This window comes from Antechinus flavipes, chromosome 2, assembly GCF_016432865.1.
Source record: "Antechinus flavipes isolate AdamAnt ecotype Samford, QLD, Australia chromosome 2, AdamAnt_v2, whole genome shotgun sequence".
NCBI lineage: Eukaryota > Metazoa > Chordata > Mammalia > Dasyuromorphia > Dasyuridae > Antechinus > Antechinus flavipes.
The window spans coordinates 618,852,409-618,873,909 of NC_067399.1; the positions used below are offsets into that span (position 1 = coordinate 618,852,409).

At 33.8% G+C, this 21,501-nt stretch overlaps 1 protein-coding gene across 1 annotated transcript in view; it reads right to left on the reverse strand.

Annotated features, from left to right (window-relative positions):
* Window positions 1-21,501, reverse strand: part of WDFY4 (WDFY family member 4) — a 370,289-nt gene that overhangs the window by 270,027 nt on the left and 78,761 nt on the right. The window contains exons 13-17 of the mRNA XM_051981900.1: window positions 21,365-21,458; window positions 8,584-8,798; window positions 4,803-4,909; window positions 3,735-3,972; window positions 3,247-3,323 (exon numbers count right to left, since the gene is read on the reverse strand). Of these exons, the coding sequence (XP_051837860.1) occupies window positions 3,247-3,323; window positions 3,735-3,972; window positions 4,803-4,909; window positions 8,584-8,798; window positions 21,365-21,458 (731 nt within the window). The remainder of the gene's footprint in view (window positions 1-3,246; window positions 3,324-3,734; window positions 3,973-4,802; window positions 4,910-8,583; window positions 8,799-21,364; window positions 21,459-21,501) is intronic.

The window sequence follows — 21,501 nt, forward strand, 5'->3', positions numbered from 1 at the left end:
TTAATTTATTCATAGAGTTCATGTGACTAAAGATAAAACATGGCAGATTTGATTAGATTTGCAGAGTAGAGAATTAGATTCAACATACATTTATTATGTTCCCACAAGGCTCCATGCTAGGGATTAGAGCTACCAAGACAAAAATGGAAGCCATGTTATGTGATATGTAATATGCAAACATGATCTTTTGAGAAAGAAGGAAGAACTTATAACTTGCAAGATGAGAAAATATTCCACCTAAGAGTGCCACATGAACTGAGCCACGCAGGAAGCCAGTAGGTCTCAGAAGTGGAGAAAAGACATTCTAAGATCAGAAGCAGCAAGCTGGAGCACCAGATAGAGCACTGGACTTGGAATCAGGAAGACACGATTTTAAATGTGGCTTCAAATATTTAACTAGCTCTGTGACCCTGGGAAAGTCATTTTAATTTCTGTTTTCCTCAATTTCTTGAATCACAAAATGGATATAAAATAGCACTTATTATCCTTTTTTATTATTTTATTGTAAGATTATCATGAGAAACAAATGAGATATTTGTCAAAAACACTTAGCACAGTGCCTGACAAATGTAAGTTCTTTATAAATACTTAGTCCCTGCTTGCCATCTGGGGGAGGGAGGGAAAGGAAAAGTTGGAACAGAAGTGAGTGCAAGGGATAATGTTGTAAAAAATTACCCAAGCATGGGTTCTGTCGATAAAAAATTATAATTATTTTTAAAAAAATAAAATTATATTGGCTTAAAAAAAATAAAAATAAAACCTCAAGAATAAATAAATAAATAAATACTTAGTCCCTTCCTCTCCCCCTCCCTAATACTGAGTATTGCCTGTGCAAACATCTGGAGGTATGGCATTGAAGACCAAATACCAGGAAGAACAAATAGATTAGTTTGTCTGGTATTAGAATGTTGAGTACAAAAAGCAAAGCAATGTAAACAAAGTCTGGAAAGATAGATTGCAAACAGATTGTGAGGTCCTTTAAATGCCAAAATGAAGAGGAGGTATTTTATTTTGGCAGAAGCAGGTGACCAATAATGATTTTTGAATAGAGTGAGTATAACAGTCACACCTGAGCTTTAGAAAAGATATTTTGGCAGTAGTGTAGAGAATAGGCTTGAAAGGAGAATAATGCTAAACAGAGAGAGCAAATAGAAGGTTATCACAGTATTCTATATAAGAGGTATTGAGGACCTAAACTAAGGTGATAGTCATATGAGTAAAGAGGAGAGATGCAAGACATGATTTGGAGACAGAAGCAAAATGATGTGGCTGTTCATTGAATATGAGTAAGAGGGAAGGATCAAAGATAACTCTGAGATTGTGATCCCTGGTGACACAAAGGACAATGATCGTTCCAAAAGAAATTGGGAAGAAGATAGAAGATCAGATAGAAATCTTTTTCCAGACACATTGAAGTAGAAATGTCAGAGATGACAATGCATAAATGGTTTTTAGTGATGTGCTTCTAGAGCACAGAACACAAGGTAAGACTGGATATTTGGGACTCATTCATATAGGCATTATAATTGAACCCATTACATGTTCTCCCACATCCTTTTCAGTCTGGTTATCTTTTGTGAAGCATTCTAGTTTGTTTATGCCCTTCCTAAAATATGGTTCAGATTGTTTGACCTCCATATGAGTAAATAGACTATAATTCCAATTCTAATATACTACTTGGCTAATACATGTCAAAGATTCCAAAGAAAAGAGCTCCCAGATATAATGTGCATGGAGTGGTATAGACTCACAAAAAGAAGCAAGGTAGTGGTGGAAAAAGTAATGGATTTAGAATCCAAAGCCCAAAGCCTAACTCTCATCTCCAACATGTACTGGCTAAAATGGCCATGAACAAATCATTTATTTTCTCTGTGCCTCAATTTTCTCAAATAGGAATAATCATTAAACAATGAATAAACATTTATTAAGACTCTGCTTTGCATTAGGCACTGTTTTAAGACAAAAGTACTATAATCCCCAACTTCAAGAAACATATATTTTAAGGAGGCATGCATCTAAAACGTGAAGACATGTATAAGTGAAATACAAGGTAACTGTAGAGGGAAACAAATTAGCTACTGGAGGATACCAAAAAGGCTTCCCTCAGTAATCTGAATCTTGAAGGAAACCTGGAGTTAGAGACTTGGAAGAAGAGCATTGCAGGATTAAGCAAGAGATATTCAAAGGCAGAGATGGGGGATTCAGTATTTTATCTGAGTAACAGAAAGCAGATCAGCATGGTTGGATTGTAGAGGTAAGACTAGAAGGTCACAAGTATTAAATGCTTACTTTGTGTCCACCCCTGTGCTAAGTGCTGAAGATACAAATATAAACAAAAAGAAAATTCTTGCCCTAGAAGAGTTTACATTCTAATGGGGGAAAACAACACAGAAAAGGGAGCTGAAAAGTGGACTGCAATAACGTAAAAAAAAGATTGCAAAGAGGGTAAGGAGCCAACTTGCAAAGAGATGCAAATAATAAACTGAGGAGTTTGGGTTTTATCACAGAAGTCATTTGAGTAGGGAATTGGGGAGGAGGTAGTATATTCAGAAATGAACTTTGGGATAATGATTCTGGCAGCTATGTGGAGAATGGATTGGATTGGGTAGAAACTTGAGGCAATGCAACTGAACTGAAAGTTCACAACAGACATCTAGGGTGTATTATGATGATTGCATAGATACTTATCTCACAGAGTTGCTATGAAAATTAAAGGAAACACTATATATAGAGAGATAATGTTTTGCAAATATAACATACAAATAGACAATACATGCAATTATCATACAGATATAACATATTTATATAACATATATAATATTTTATATATTGTATTTCTATAACTACATGGATATATATATATATATATAAGGGTTTTGCTAACATGAAAACACTAAATGAATATTAGCTATTGTTTTTTATATATAATGGATAATATATAGAGATATCAGAAAATGTAGTCTTACTTGAGATGTTATTCACATATTTAATAGGAAAATAAAAGATTTGTCATTTTACAGATGAGGAAATCAAAGACCTAAGAGAGAGTAACCTGTCAGTCCCATGACTGATGGGTGACAAGATTAGCTTTCAGACTAATTGTCCCAACATCAGTTTCAAAGCTCTCTCATTCTACCATGTTCATTCTTGAAACATGATCAGAGCATCAAATTGGTGTTATCCATTTTGGTAAATTTCTATTATAGAGAAACATGGCAATAGAGAACTGGGCAAAAAGATACCTACCTATTCCAATACCTCCAGAGATTGAGTGTTCTGTATTGGCACCCATAATTGTTGACAGTGTAGGAATAAATAAACAACTGTAAAAAAAAAATCCATATAAGCAAGTCATTCAAGATAAATATGCAATAGATGAAATTTAACCTATCATTGATTAAAAATAAGTAGACATTGGAACAACGATTCTATTCATATCTGAATTAAAGATAGATTTCTGAAGATAAAAATAATTGTGGTACTTATGAAAACACAGAGACATTTGTCAAAAGTAGAATAATTACATAAATGTGCGCATGTATATATATATATATACAAATATATATAGATAGACAGACCAACAGCAGAAGTATAGTAGAATTAGACCAGAACAGGAAGAATGATTGTGATGGTCATGAAAATAAGCATCCCATGATCAATATATTAGGTTAACTCAGGAGTCAACAGTCTCATAAAGTATAATAACTTAGAAAGTGGAAGAAATCCTACTGTACCCATATCCTTCCATAGACATGTCAAATTCCACAAATGATGGAGCCAGTGTAGCTTTTTGTGGATGAATGTTTCGTGGTGATGTCATAGAAATGAGACTCATGGCTGTCTGAAGAATATTAACAGAGCTCTTGGTTATCCATGGTGATCTGGAGGCTGGCACAGTGCTGACTGTAAGGTTTGCATCAGAGCTGGCTTCAGCAGGACAATCAGTATCAGAGGGTCCAGGTGCTCCTGATTCTAAGACATCAAAATGAATAACCTTTTCTAGCTGTGAAATGTATATTATTTTTTTTTCCCCAACACTCAGTCTTATATCCTGATCATTCTGTCAAAACTTCTCTCTGCAGATAACTACCAATAACTTATTTCTAAATAAAGTTACTTTTTTTCTCAATCTTTATGTTCTTTTAAGCTTTGTATTGGTACTGACTTTGTTGGGGACCAACTCCTTGACTTTTTTCCCTATACTGAGACATGATACCATAATGGTTCCTCTTCTACTTCTCATTTCTTGCCACATCTATGATTTAACTGACTTCTCTTCATCTTTCCACACCCAATTATGAATACTACCCAAGGTTCAGTCTTCATCTCTTTTTCTTACTTCTTCAAATTCTTTCCTGTATAGAAATTATTCATTATCAAAGGTTCAACAAGTACATTTATATTAGTGACTATTAATCTGTATCTCCAGTTCCATCCTTTGATCCAAACTCCCTAGTCCTAAAGTTTTAATAGCTATTTTGCTATTATCTCAAACTCAATATATTCAAACCAAATTCATGACCTTTCACTAGAAATTCATCTTTCCTCTCTGAGTCAATGAGACACTGTTCTCTGAATTGTTCAGATTTGAAACCTCAGAGCTAAATCTGTCTTTCATTCCCCAACATATAACAACTAATCAGGCTGGCCTTTTCATTCTTCTAGGAACATGCCATCTCTGTATTTTCACTGTTATTTCCCTTACTTAGTATGATTTCTTTCTGTCTTTGTACATATAAAGCCTATTCATCTTAAAAAGTAAAGGTGAAACATAGACTCCTCTCCAAGAAGCCTAGTCTTACCTGTATTCTTTCCTGAATGACATGACCTATCTCCTTGAGAAAGAGATGTATTAAATGTTTTGCATCCATCTTCCTTAGCTGAAGGAATCCCAAGGGTAAGAAATTGCCTGAAAATTGCAAAATAAAACAAAAAACAAATAAGGTCAGCCACATGGCTAAGTTTGTGAATTATGTCACAGAATGACTAATGGCCTGTTGTCACATATGAGACAACCAACGTCTCAGTGAATATGAATCACAAGAGACACTTCTATGGAATAGAGAAATAGAAGCAACATGGTCCCACCTGAATTAAGTTTGATTACAAAAATACCAGCATAATCTTTAGTAACATAAGCAAAATAATTAAGCAAGAAGGAATTTTCCATTTTGCAGAATTCTAAGCTCCAGCCACTCTGGTCGACTTGCTGTCACAATCTCTCATCTCTATGCCTTCATGGGCTGCCCCATGTCCAGAGAGCTACCTCTTAAATTCTTGACTTCACTCAAGATCCAACTCAAATGCAACTTTCTGCAGGATACCTTTCTCACTCCCATCCAGTCACTAATGCCTTTTCATATAAAGTAATTTCACAGACTCTGAACTGTATGTCTTTAATGTTTGCATTTTTGAGATAAGGTACTAGAGGCAAGATAAAATATTAGACCTGGAAGATCTGAGTTCAAATTAGCTGTATGATCCTGAACAAATCACTTTTTTTCTTTTTTTCCTTTTTAAATTTATTTAATATTTACCCCCCAGTTACCTTAGTCATTTTTTAACATTTGTTTCTAAAACTTTTGAGTTCCAGATTCTCTTCCTTATCACCTACTCCCAATCCCCATTAAGAAACCACCCATGAAGTTACGTAAAATATTTCCATAAAAGTCATGTTGTGAAAGAAAACAGATCTTTCACCCTAATAAAAAACTCAAGAAAAAGAGAGAGAGAAAGAGAGAGAGAGAGAGACAGGGGGAGAGAGAGAGAGAGAGAGAGAGAGAGAGAGAGAGAGAGAGAGAGAGAGAGAGAGACAGGGGGAAGAGAGAGAGAGAGAGAGAGAGAGAGAGAGAGAGAGAAGAGAGAGAGAGAGAGAGAGAGAGGAGAGAGAGAGAGAGAGAGAGAGAGAGAGAGAGAGAGAGAGAGAGAGAGAGAGAGAGAGAGACAGGGAGAGAGAGAGAGAGAAGAGAGAGAGAGAGAGAGAGGAGAGAGAGAGAGAGAGAGGGAGAAAGAGAGAGAGAGAGAGAGAGAGAGAATGAGAATAAGAGACAACAGACTTCAATCTGTATTCAGACACAATCAGTTTCTTCTCTGGGTATGGCTAGAATATTTCATCATAAGTTCTTCAGAGTAAATTGTAGATCATTGTACTGCTGAGAATAGCAAAGTAATTTACAGTGTTCATTCCAGAATATTGCTATTACTTTGTATACAGGACATTTCAAATTGTTTGAGTCCATGAAAAACTTTCCAAGTTGTTGGGTTTTTTTCCTGAGAGCATCCTGCTCATCATTTCCCATAGAACAATATTATTCCATAATAATCATGTATTACAATTTATTTAGCCATTCCCCAGCTGATGGGAATTCCCCAAATTTCAAATATTTTTGTATATATAGGTTCATTTCCTTTTTAAAAAGAAATCTCTTTGGGGATTCATGCCGAATAATGGTATTGTTAAATCAAAGGATATGCATGAATTAATAGCCCTTTGGGCATAAATCACATATTTTGATTATCAATTGGGCACACCTCTTATTTTTTATAAATTTGACACAGTTTCCTCTATATTTGTGAAGAAGGCCTTATCAGAGAAATGTGCTTCAAAATTCTTTTTACAATTACTATTGCTACCCCCATTTATTCTACTCTCTCTTGCTTTTTATCTTGTCCATTCTCAAAAGTGTTTTGATATTGACTATTCCTTCCTCCAAAATGCCCTCTCTTTTAACACCTTCTCCCTTCTTATAACCTCTTCCCTTCTATTTTCCTGCATGGTAAGATAGATTTCTATACCAATATTGAGTGTGTATGTTATTTCCTCTTTGAGCCAGTTCTGATAAGAGTAAGGTTCACTCACTCCCTTCTCCTCCCCCTCTTCCTCTCCACTATAAAAGCTTTTTCTTGCCTCTTTTTATTACTGGTAATTTACACCATTCCACTTCTCCTTTTCCCTTTCTCCCAGTACATTTCTTGCTCATACCTTAATTTCCTTCAGATATTCCTTCAGATTCTAGTCACACTTGTGCTCTCTGTCTATATGTACTCTTTCAAACTGCCATAATAATGAGATAGTCTTAATGAGTTATAAGTATCATTCTCTCATGTAAGAATATAAACTGGTAAAACTTATTAAGTCTTTTAAGGTACCACTTTCCTGATTACCTCCTTATGCTTCTCCTGAGTCTTGTATTTGAAAATCAGATTTTCCCATTCATCTCTGGTCTTTTAATAATGAATAAAATCCTCTATTTCATTGAATTTCCACCTTTTTCCCTGAATGATTATGCTCAGTTTTTCTGGCTTGATGATTCTTGTTTGTAATCCTAGCACTATTGCTCTCTGGAATATCATATTCCAATCCCTCCAATTCTTTAATGTAGAAGCTGCTAAATCTTCTGTTATCTTGATGGTGGCTCCACTATACTTCAATTGTTTCTTTCTAGATGCTTACAACCTTGGAGTTCTGGAATTGGGCTATAATATTCTTGTGAGTTTTCATTTGGGGATCTCAGGAGATGATTGATGGATTTTTTCAATTTCTATTTTGCCCTCTGATTCTAGACTATATATTGTATTTCCTTTCCCAATAGGCCAATTTTGCTTCTTAAGGCATTTTCCTCATCATTTGCTTGTTGTATTTCCTTTTGCATAGTTCTCAGTTCTTTTCCTAACTTTTCCTCTCTCTCTCTTACTTGATTTTCAAAATTCCTTTTGTGCTCTTCTATGGCCTGAGCCCAATTCTTATTTTTCTTGGAGGTTTTGGATCTAGGAGCTTTGATGTTGTTACATTCTGGTTTTTGTTTTGATCTTCCTGGTCAGAAACTTTCTGTTGTCTGATCATTTTTCTAACCTATTATTTGGGTTCTAACTCTTTTAAAGTAGGGCTCTGTTTCCAAGATGGAAGGTGCATTGTCCCAAATGTCAGGGTTTTGTGCAGCTGTTTAGAGTCATTATTTAAAGGAAATTGGAGCAATTTGGGGGAGAGGTTGAGTGAGTTCCTCCATTAATCTATCATCGTGGCTTGTCTCTCTAGACAAATCACTTACCTCAGTTTCCTCAGATAATACTTCTCTGATTTATTGTCAGTAGAAAATGAGATGATATCTATAAAGCAATTTGCATAGTGCCTAGTACATTTTTATTGGTGTTCAATCATTCAATCATGTTTGATTTTTGTGACCATAGTAGGTACTATGTAAATTATATTATTATGGCATATTTAATAGCAAAAACTTTCCCTCTTATCTTAAGATATTTACTTTCTGGGACTCAATTTTTTCATCTACTATATGAAGTGATTGGGTTGGATGATTTCTAAGGTCCCTCCTCTTTTGAAATTCTAACATTCTTTCTTGTCAGTCCTTTTGTTATTCACTAGAAACAAAGGAATAAATATCATCATATGGCATGAGATTGTAAGTCCAAACTGAAATTCACATCCCTTTCCATCAACAATGTTCTACTTAGATGTACTGAAACATAAATCACAGTTGGATCATTTGTGGATATTTGGTATATTTTCTCTTTGGGAATAAGAAATATTGTTGAGACTCATATTCTACTTTAAAAAAGAAACCATACCTTAGTACGTCTGGCTCAATGGCTTGAGATGCCAGCTTCTCAAAAATCCTAATAAGGGACAAGTGAACTGGGTCACTGCTATCATTTAACACTTTATGACAGGATGTGATAATGGTCTTGAGCAATCCAGCTTCACACATGATTTGACGATTCTTCTCAGACTTCACCAGTGACTGAATGTGATTGGCCAGCGAACACTGAATTTCCTTAGAAAGCTAAAACAATGAGAAAAGAAAAAGTACAGAGATATTCAAATTGCATGTATTTTCTAGTAGAGGAACAAAAGCTATCATCAAATTCAACCTCTGACACTTATTGTTTTTGTTGTTGTTGAGTTTTTCAGTTGTGTCCATCTCTTCACGACCCCATTTGGGGATTTCTTTGGCAAAGAAGTGGCTTGCCATTTCCTTTTCCCTCTCATTTTATAGATGAGGGAATCAAAGCAAATAGCTTTAAGTGAGTAGTCCGGGATCACATAGCTGGTTCAGGTCACAGTTGAACTCAGGAAGATGAAATTTCCTGAATCCAGGCCCCATGTTCTATTCATTGCACCATCTCACTGTATAAGTGTACCTACTTATTAGCTATAGGGTCGTAAAGATACCATCTTATTTGTGTTTCAGGTGTATATAGTGTTTATCTATTTAGTAATGAATGGAATATGATCACCATTAAGGCAGTCCCTTGGAGTGATAAAACCACACATCCTGATATTTATACAGATTCACAAATTAAAACTTTAAGTGGTAACTAATTGAATGGGAGACTAATATATTCCACATTAATATTCTCATCAGTACTTGAAGACAGGATTATTCTTCTTGAGATTAGCCTCTAGATTATATATATTCACCAGACATGGATTGACAGTGTTTCCTATATATATATATATGGATATTCTTCAGTTTACTAATGCCCTTCTTGAACCTTGGTGGTCAGTTACCCATATTGTAATAAAGTCACGTGACAAGTATCAAGCATATAGTAAGTGCTTAATAAATGTTTATTGACTGACTGGTTACTAGTAAATGTAAATTTGTAAATGTAAAAATGTAAAGCATTACATTCAAGCAGCCCCTAGTGAGATCAGTGTCTTAAAAGAAGAATACACTATAACATATAAAACAAGAAATAATCAAAATGCCCACACTGCTGTACTCAATATTATAGAACGAATAAAGTACAATTAATATGTTCTTTTCCTTTCTAGCAGGAATTTTTAATCTTTTTTATTTGTTTGAAGATTCATGGACCCATTTGGCAGTCTGGTAAAGCACATGGATCTTTTCTCAGAAAAAGTGTTTTTAAATTCATAAAATAAAATGTATATAATAATAAAATAAGCCAATTTTATTCATATAAAGGGATTAAAATGGTTTCTAAGAAATTAAAAAGCCCTTAAATTATCCATAGATTTCTGTGAAGCTCAAAATTTGAATCTCTATTACATACAGTAACTTGAATTTATGTGCCAATCAAATTTTTATATAGATAACTACAGAAAACTTTTTGATTGGTATGAAATATTTTTATAGGATTGTAGTTTATAAGATTATATATAGAAGGAATCTTAGAGATCATTTAATTTAACCTTAATATTTTACTCTTCAGTAAACACAGAGAGCATAGATAAATTATCCAAGACAATGTATCCAAGATAAGAGGCTGTGACTTGCATAAGATGACACAATCAATATGTATTTAAGACTAGACTTGAACTCTGGGCTTTCTAACTTAGAGACTGCCCTTCTATGCACCAAGTCACATAATCTTTCATTTTGCACCTAAATGTTTATTGAATTGCATAGATCATTGAAATGAAGTTTCCAATCCTTACTACTTAAGGAAAGAGTCTCTATTTATTTCCATTTATAATAATAGAATCTCCATTTATAATAATAACAGACTCTACATTTATAACAATAACAACAACAATAACAATGATAACAAATATTTCTATTCCAATTATGTGCCAGGTAATAACTTTTCTATAGATGCAGATATATATACAGATACATAAATAAATTCATATATATATGGTTATATAAAATTTCACTTGATCATATATAATCATCCTTAGGGTCCAAATATTATCTTTTAAATTTACTTTAGAAGATGCTAATTTTCAATGTGTACACAATTAGGTTCTTTATTTAGGAAGGTAGTGTGGGGATAGAGAAAGTAATGTTGAGGTTTGAAAAGAAAACCTGTATTCAAATCCTGACTCTTTTGGCCTAAGTTAAAATGAAAGAGTTGCACCAACTTCCGTACTTCTAAGGTTTAAGAAAGGCTTAGCTAAGAGAAAATGGAATTGCCCGCCTAAAGAGAAGTTGTTTCTCCTTCTTGGAGATCCTCATTAACATGGATAGAATCATAGATTTTTTTGATGCATCGATATTTTAAAAATTATATTTTAAATTTAAACTAAAATTTAAATTTAAAATATTTTAATCTTAAATAATTATATTAAATTATATGTTTAAATGATTCAACACCTAACTTTTGTGCTTGGATTTTTGGAATACTGCCAAGAAACTAGAACAAAAATGTTGATACAATGGATATAGTGTTAACTTAGTGGCCAAAAAGCCATTATTGCAAGCGACTTTTTTCTACCAGTTAGACCACATTTCTATTGGTTTTCAAATATGACCCTCTAACTCCTGACTCCTTGCCTTTTACGGATTTTTTCCAAACATAAAAGGCTCTCTCTCCTCACTTCCATACCTAGATTCCTTCAATTCCTTCAAAGTTGTCTATCTCAGTAGGTAATCTGAACAATAGTTTAAATATGTCAACATAGTTTCTATTGAATAATCAAATTTCTTTGGTCCTCTTAAGCCTTTATGTGTTAATTTCAATTTGTCTGAATGACTCTGTCTTACTTTAGACAGCAATTCACCCGTGCTTTCTTTCAAAGTCATTATTTACCATAGCCTACTTCTCTGCTCCCTCCAAACATAATGGAAAATAACATTTTGCCTTGAAATTTCTCTTTCCCTTGACTTTCATTATTTGTTTTGGTAACTACACTCTTAATTTGGCAGAAGAGTTGAGAAGACTGTCTGTGCAAAGGAAGATGCAAAAATGAAACCACAATGTATTATTAATAAGAATTAAAAAGAAATCTCAACAACTGTCTAGTTTTTATTACCAGCACTTATTGTTGTTGGGGCTTTGGGGGTTTTTTATTTTGCAAATAGGATAAGAACACTTTTAATCCCTAAAAAAAAGTTTGTTAAAAAGGGGGGGAAATGCTGATACTGGCTAATTAAACTGCAAGTTTACTCCAAAATATGCTCAATATCACCATAATGGAGAATGAGAAATTGATCGCCCTCATTATCATTTCAGCACTGTCAATACCAATATTGTCTTGTTTTGAATAAAATGTACAGTTTTCAATGGTAGTTCCAGGAAAATTGGGTTTTAGTGAAAATATAAACAATGGCAGGAAACCAGTCTGTTTTCCCCCATACAAATGGATTGATTTTTCCTAACACATATTGCTTACAATGTAAGAGGGAGGTAAGGTGGGTTCAATTAGGATTCTGTGGTAAATGTGTTGGGAGTACAAAGTTGACCAGTAGATTGTATTTGCAGGGCAGAATGTCACATAGCAGTTTGTACAATAGTCTTAAGTAGTTCTCAACTTTTTCCACTTAACAACCCAGTCTTGAATTTGTTCACTGTTGGGTCATAGATTTTAGCTCTTTATTATAAGAAGTCAGAGTAGTTAAGGGGAGAGTGTAGTCTATTTGGAATTGGAAAATCTGAGTTCATAGCTCAGCAAGTGACTAGCTATGTGACTTCAGGTTGTCACTTTGCCTCATCTCTTGACCTCAGCATACTCATCAATAAAATGAAGGAGGTAGATTTGATGATCAATAAGGTCCCTTTTAGGTATAAATCAACAACTTTTTTTTTCTTTGACTTCCTTGTCTTGCTCCTTCTTTTATACTTTTAAAAATAAGATGATTTGAATCTTCATGGCCCAGCTATATGTATGGATACATATGTGCTAATTCCCTTCTTAGAAGAAATATGTATTAAGTTATATCAGTTTTATTTGAAGATATAAATTACTCATATAGTCAAAATGTGCTTTAAAATTTAGCGATTTGACATCTTTATTGTCTCCATGCTAAGACCCCCAAAAGAAAATTTCAGTGTTACCTACATTTGTTTTCTTCTTCTATGAAGGCAAAGAATGGAAAGAAAAGGAAAGGAAAGAAAAAAATCAAGATAGAAATAAAAGAGGCAGAGGAAAATAATAAAACAAAAATGAATAGCCTTGACAATAAGCCATATAATGAATAACGAGAATTGGGGAGTCTAGGTCAATATTCTTTGTTGTACTGTTCTTAGTAGAAGAAAAAAAATTGTTGTAAGTCAATGGCATTTCTAGAAATCAACCAGACCATACTTGTCTTGCTTTTTTCTCTTTTATTTTATCTTTCCCAAGAGCTCACATATTACAAAGGACAGCATTTTAGAAATAGAAGGATCTTTGGAAGCCATATACTCCAACACCCTTATTAAATTGATAAATTTTTCCCTGAAAACTTTTGGGAAGATGTTAAAAAACAGAATTAAATGAGATCAAAAGTAAAAACTGAATGATTTTCTGGTGGGAGAGATCTTGGAAGCAAAGAATCAGGTCTGGTAGTTTTTCAAAAGAAGGGAAATTATTTGAAAGCATCATTCAAAATTCAAACCAAAGGAAAACCATAGCCAACCAAAATGTGCATCTGGAAAACAAACTGCTTGTCTTTGGATGAAACACAACTTTCTTTGCATCTATTTGATTTATTTATCTCTTAAAATGTTAACAAAAACAATTAATCCAAATATACACACTGTGAACAAATTGAAATCATTATTAATACATTGTATCATAAGGCATTATTTTAATTTTCTGCTATTAAACAGTAACTATTAGACTCACTAATATGAGTTATCCAATGAAGGTATCAAAGGAAGAATTTGAAACTTCAGAATATTAAAATGACCCTGCTCACTCTTTATAAATATCATTAAAGCAGAGCACCTCTGCTTTAGAGGAGGCTCTTAACTGTTTGAATCAAGCAACCCTGAACATGAGATCTATGTGAACAATGAGTGCATCATCATTTTAACTGTCATTTTGGTCAGGCCAGAAAAAAAAAGGGCAGGCAGGTGTTTGGTTAATATTGATAGAATCACACTCAATTCTTATTTCAGACCACTTCTGGCTTGGTCTTTTAAGGTCATCACAATCCAAAGGGAAATGGTTGTTTTCTTAGCTGAAAACCAGGATGCATTAACTTTTATTGAGTTTCCCTAATGCTTTGGCAAAGATACATTTGCTGATTTGTCTCTTTTGTTAAGTTCCCAGATTTGCACAGATTATTGAATCAATTTAGACTTCTTGAACCAAAGTTTCTGAAGGGCTGCTTCTCACAGAAATGGGATTCAATGGGATTTAAGATTTCTCAGCACTGGACCCCTTTTACTCCTATTCCTTCTCATATCTATCCAGCATTAGACCTTTTTTACTTGTATTTTATCTACCCTATCAAAATGAAAACCTACAATGGTAGGGGCTATGTTGTATTTCTTTTTTATCTTCTTTAGTGTCTAATACATTGCTTTACATATATTAATTCCTCAGTGAATGTCTGCTGAAAATTAAGTACAAAATGCAAATTGACCCTAAATATTTCACAAAGCATTAAAGGAAAATATTATAATCCAGAAATAGTGTATTTTAATAGCGTTACCACTAACAGTAAATGAATGTCATATTTTGAGTCCTCAGTTTCCTCACTGGTGAAATTAAGGAACTATGATAAAAATGATATCTAGTTCTTTTTTTTCTGATTTTAATCATCTTTAATCTCTTTCTTTCTTTTCCCTTGTTTTTTTCCTTTCCCATCCCTAACTATGTGACCCTGGACAAATTATTCAATCTTTTGTTTGTTTCTTTGTTTTGCCTACATTTCCTCAAATGAAAAAAATCAAATGAGGATTTTAATGAGGATTATTATTAAATATAATTAATTTATTTATTTAGCATATTTTTAAATGAGGATAATAAACAGCACCTATCTCAAAGGGTTGTTGTCAGCATCAAGTCATATGGTATATAATATTTGTAGAATGTTGAGAACAGTGCCAGGCATATTATAGGTACTATATAAATGATTTTGTAAATGTTTCAAGAATGAAGATGAGAAGCTAAGGGAATCCACATCTCATGACCCCCAATTTTTCAATTAAATAAAAGACCAGGTCATTTGTTAAAATATGAGGATGGGGGGAGTTAGCAGAGAAGAAAAAAATAGCTTAAAATACCCACTGTGGGTATTAAGTTAAGATGCCAGGAGGACTTAGTGTGTGAAGTCAATCCAACTTTCTGGTTTTCTCTACCATAATTCAGGACTCTGGATTAAAAATTAAGTAATCCATTGATGGCAGTTCTTTGTCTTGAAGCATTTACAGGCCAAGAATGACAAAGTCAGAAGGACAAGGGATCCTTGTGTAATAATGAGACATCAAAATGCCAAACCAGAAAGAGAAAGATAAATTTAAAATCAAGTAAAGTCAGAATCCAGAAGATGACCCCAATAATGGCAAAGAGTTAGTGTGGTAACCATAAGAGAATAGGAAAAGTAAGTTTGGAAAATAGAAAAGGAAATAGATAATGCCATGTTTCATTTTTTGATATTCTAGATTGGGAGAATATAGTATATGCAATATGCCTATATTTTATGCAAGCATTTAACAAAGCTATTCTTGTGGAAAATAGAAAGAGACAGAGACCGATGATTATACATTTAGATGCATTTGAAATTGGTTGAAAGGCCAAAATCAAAGAGTAGTCATGAATCACTCAACTTCAGCTTGAAAATTCTGCAGAATACACATATATTGTATCTAAGATATACTTTAACATGTTTAATATGTATGAGACAGCCTGCCATTTAGGGTTGGGGGTGGAGGGAGGGAAGGGAAAAGTTGGAACAGAAGTCAGTGCAAAGGACAATGTTGTAAAAATTACCCATACATATGTTCTGTCAATAAAAAGCTGTAATTAAAAAGAAAAGAAAAGAAAAGAAAATTCTGCGGGATTCCCAGATCTGTTTTTAGCCTGGGGCTATTTCACATTTTTATAAATGACCTGGATAATGGTATATATGACATCTTTCTCAAATTATCAAATGACAGAAAGCTGGGAGGGAAACCTAACATAATGGATAACAATTTAGATCAAAAAAAAAAAAATCTTGAGAGGAGAACATAGTAAGTAAAGTGATGTGAATGAAATATTTAAAACACATAAAAGATTTCAAAAGAAATTTCAAGTGGGGAAACAGGGGACATAGACAAACAGGACTGTTTTGTTATTATCAGGTTAATTTTAATATACTTTCTTTAAAATTAAGTAATAAATGTTCACAGTTTTACAAACAAAAAGAATCTTGACAAATTACAACATTGGAATAAATGTGGTCCTTGTGTTTTATGGGGATAAAGATAAAATCTTAAAGTCAGATTCAAAAATCAGCTTCAGAAGTACAAAATACAGGGCAGTGTGACTAGAAAGTAGCCTGAAGAAAGGTCTGACCTTTGAGTGATTTGTAAATGCCTCATGAGTCAATAGCATAATATAGTAGACATAGAAACTAATGCAATCTCAAATATCATTAAGAGAAGTTGTGGTGTCGAAGATTGGGAAAGTGATCATTATTCTGAATGAATGAATGAAAAGATATTTATTAAGTGCATATTATGTACCAAAATTTTTGCTAAAAGCCTTGAGATATAAATACAAAAGCAAAGATGGTTTTTGCCTTCAAGGAGCTAATATTCTAACAGGGACAATCAGGGATGAAGAGGAAATGGAGAAAGAAGAAGAGGAGGAAAAAGAAAATAAGTATGTACATAGCGCTTCATTGCTGTTCAGTCATTTTTCAGTTGTATCTAATTCTTTGTGATCCAATTTGGGGTTTTCTTGGCAGAGATGCTAGAGCAATTTGCCATTTACTTCTCCAGTCCATTTTATAGTTGAGGAAACTGAGGTAAACATGATTAAGTGACTTGCCCAGAGTCACACAGCTAATAAGTATCAGAGACTGGCTTTAAAATCAGATAAGTTTTCCTGACTCCAAATCTGGTGCTCTGTGCTACCACCTAACTGGCTCAGATAGTGCCTTAACTTTTAAATAATATTATCTCATTTGCTCCCCAAAACAACCCCATGATGAAAAAATTAAAGCTGAGAGGGTTTAAGTGATTTGCCTGGAATCGCAGAATTAAAAAGAATCTAAGATAGGATAGAAATACAGATCTTCTTGACTCCAAATCAAATACTTTATCCACTATGCAACCCAGACATATACTATTTAAGAATATTAGAGTTGATTAAATCATAATTTTTCATTCTAGAATTAGAAAGGAGGAGTGGGGAGAAACAGAGAGAGAAGTCAGGCAGGTAGGTGGCATAGTGAATAAAGTGCTGGTCTTCAATTTAATTAAATCCAAAAAATTCAATTCAACCCAGGCTCAGACACTTACTAGCTAATTTTTGTTATTATTTGTTTGTTTTGTCTATATTTCCTCAAATGAGAAAATAAAATGAGGATTTTAGTATTATTATTAAATAATTAATTCATTTAGTATTTTTTTTTAATGAGGATAATATTAGCATCTACATCAAAGAGTTGTTACGAACACCAGGTCATATAAGATAATATTTGTAAAGTACTTAGAACAGTATCAGGAATATTGTAAGTGCTATGTAAATGTTACCTATTATTGTTATTATTATTATGAAAGGGTATATGCTAAGAAGCTGGAAAGGAAAGATAAAAGATAAGCATTGTTAAGGCTTTCAAAAATAGTCTCCTTCAATGATATGATTCAAGACAATTCCCATAGACTTCAGTTGAAAAGTGCCATCTGCATCCAGAGAGAGTGCTATGGAGACTGAATGTGGATCAAAGCATACATTTTCACCTTTTTGTTGTTGTTTATTTGCTTTTTTTTTCTTTCTCAAGTTTTTCCCCCCTTTTGATCCGTTTTTTTCTTGTGCAGCATGGTGAATGTGGAAATATGTTGAGAAGAAGTAAAAATTTAACCATACCAGATTACTTGATATCTTGGGGAGAGGGTTGGGAGGGAGAAAAATTTACAACTCAAGGTTTTGCAAAGGTGAATGTTGAAAATTATCTTTGCATGTATTTGGAAAAATAAAATACTATTAATATGGAAAAAAATAATGCTTTGGTGGAAAAGTCAGTCTCTAATCAGGAGAGAGAAAGTCCTGAAACAGATGTTTCCATGAAAAGTCTCTGATTTGGATTAGAAGGTTGGTAAGGAGGTTGGGGGGGAGAGTGTACAAAGGAAAGTATTATGTTCAGTTCTGGCCACCACTTTTAAGGATGGCTATTTATGCACTAGAGATTCTCTGAAAATGATAGCGATGATGGCAAAGGACTTTGTCTTCATATAATTAAATTTCAATTGCTAGAAAGGGGGATGGTTAAATCATAGACAAAAAAAATAAGGGAAAATACAGTAGATATCTGCAAGGATGAGAAGATGGAATTTGTTTATGCTTGGCTCCAGAAAACAGAACTTGGAGCTGTAGGTGGAATTTATTTTTAAAAAACCAAATTTAGACTTAATATAATAATTATAGATCTAGAGCAGAGAAGGCCCTCAGAGAGAGACAAATATAAATCTAGCCCCCTTACTTTACAGATGAATAAACTGAGGTTGAGAGGTCTTCTTGAAAACTTAGGAAAATCTATAGGGTGTAATAAAATGGGCCAGATTATAATGTTCCATCAGTGGCCAGAAGCCAATATTAATAAATAGAAAAACCTTCTCTTTTCCAATCCTCAGAATTGAAGCCAACCTATGTAAAACCTGGAGTCTCAGATTTTGACTTCTGGTTTAATGAAGTATGAAATTGAGAGCCATTAAAGAGGATATATCCCAGCAAATGTATATTTTATCCTGGTATCTTCCTCTCTGACCTCAGTTGGAGAACTAGAGCTGAAATGGATCTTAGGGGTCAACTAAGCCCCTGGTCTTATTTTTACAGATGAAAAAAAAAACCCAAGGTTCAAGGAGACTAACTTGTCCAATGTTACCTAAGTGATGTGTACCAATGGCAGTATTTGAATCCAGGTTCTCTGACTCCAGAGTCAGGGCTCTTTGCTTGGTATCCCATGCTGCTGTAATGAAAGTATCGTGTCTACTTCAGTAGTATCCCTACGTTTCAGAACATATTTTCAAACTCATCTAAGATTCTAAAGATTTGGTTTGGTTTATTTATATGTACCAAAATAGATATCTGGGTTTAATAAATAATTTTACTTTTGAATTAATGTTTAGGTTGAGTTACAATTCAGAGACAGCATGTTAGAGTGTGAATAGACTTAGAATCCTATCACTTATTATTTATGTAAGACTGGGCAAGTCATGTTCACATGTTCAGAATTCAGTTTCTCTATTTTCAAAATGAAACAATTGAACAATATGATATCTTCCCCCTTTTCCCAACAGTGAGACATTGTATTTGTATCTTTTGACATAAAGTCAATTGCTTTCTAATGTGGGGAAAGAGAAGAGGAATACGCATTTATATAGTGCCTACCATGTTCCTGGCACTAGGTTAAGTACTTTTACAAGTATTATCTCACTTGATTCACAAGCTATTCAGCAAATGCTATTATTATCCCCATTTTAGAGTTCAGGAAACTGAATTTAAGTGACTTGCCCAGGCTCACACAGTTAATGTGTCTGAAGCCTATTTTAAACTCAAATCTTCCTAACTCCAATTTGAGAGGTCTGTCTTCTACACTACCATCTGCCTCTTTGCCAGTGCTAGAAATGACTTTCCTAAAATTCAACAACAACAAGAAAAGCCCTCAAACTACAGCATGAGTTGAATTACACTCATCACCAGAAAGCACTAAATTAAAAATAGTCTCCATTGCTCCAACCGAAGCATCTTTTGCTCATAGGCAGGCAATTCCTATTTGCTGACCTTACTGAAAAAGAAGTCCCATTTGAGTTCACATGAGTTATGCCCTTCTAGGGCCAACATTCCTCCTTAAGAACCCAGCTGGATACTATTCTGCCTCGTGCCCAATCAGCAACACTTACTGTTGAATTCCACCCAGTCTAATGGCTATTCCTGGTGATGATGTAAGAGGCCAAAAAACAGCTGGATTTTTCAGCTTCTAGGAGCAGGCTACAGTGATGGCAGTTTGAAAAATAACCATGTAAGTCATTAATAGTGTAAATGTGATTTGGCTATTGATGAAAGAGAATGAATATTGGACCCCTTTGAGATCATTTGCACGAGTTGCTTTTTAAATGACATGTGTCCTTGAAGATAACATCTGTTTCTTATCAAGGGGTAAATTAAAAAAAAAGTTAGAACATTTAAGTAAGAACAAGTGAGACAGAATAAAGAGAATGTTGGAAACTTTGACCAACAGTGGGAAAGGATATGGGAATTTTATAGCTTTCCATACTTTTAATAATACTGCCATCTACTGAGAGGTTGCAGATTTCTTCTTCTATACCTGGTATATCATTACAGTCCTATAGCCAGTTTTATTTCAGCCTTTTTTTGTATGGCTTTGTATCTCATTCAATTAATTATTCTGTTTATTGTTATGAGATTTTCCCCCTCCAGAAATTAATTACTCTAATTATCAAACTTTTAATAGCTGCTGATATGGTATTTGCAGAAAACATTTTAGAAAACCGCACCCTTCATTTCATTTACATATTTGGGATTGGTGAGCAATCTGATTTTTTTCTAAATTGCTTATTGTGATTTTAACAGATTAAAAACATTCTGATCAAATGGAACTTCTATTTGCATGACTAATTTTTCTAATTATGGCAGCGTATTTGAAAAACTAAGGCTCACTTAGGCAGATCCTAGACTGTGAGAACCCTCAGGATATACCTATAAATGGCATATGTGGCCCTGATTCATCCATCTCTGAGCTGGATCTTTTTCATGGCTTTTTTTTTGCAATATATTTTTGAATAATACATTAAAATCCAAGGACTGCAGCTTTCGGGTTGGAGGAGAGGAAGGGAAGAGAAGAAACACATTTGAGGTTTCTTCCACTTCTCATTTATTTAAGAATAAAAATGGTCCAAAACATTGAATTGACCATTTTTAATCCACTTATTTTTTGTTTGCTTATTTATCTGCTTAAATGCAGTCTGGGTAAACCTTGAGATAAGAAACTCAATAGTCTTTAGTTTAAGAAGATGTGATCCATAGGGATTACATGCTTTCATTTCCAAGAAGAGTCATACCTTATCCATGGAATCTGAGATTGAGACCTAGCAAGACCTGATTTAAGGATCCACTTTTATTTGTTACCTACATGACTAAAGCCTTGAATACATAATATAATTATGCTTTGTTACTCAATATTTAACAATAAAACATTTATTTTAGGCTGAGGGATTTGGGAAGTAAAAGGTATTCTAGCTATTCATTATCTCCACTATCTTCATCTCTCTCCTATTCCAACTTCCATAATCCTAGATGCTTTCTTTTTTTTTCTAACAAAAAAGTGATTGAAAACATTGCCCTACCATTGTCTGTGGTGATGCTTGTATAAGCAATATTGTTGAAATATCATTCGGGGGAAATTGCCAAGATGTGATTTTATAGGGGTTCAGAGAAGGAGGTGATAAAGATAATTTTAAATAATTAGTCACGAATTACAAACAATACTTAGACTATCTGTACCTGTGGGTGATCTTCATGATACAGGGAAGGAAGGAGCCTGAGCATGATGCAGACAATGCCAGGGTGCATGATGACAGCATCAGCATCATCCATCCTAGATAAAATAGAAGGAAAAAAATCATGAACTCCAGCAAGAA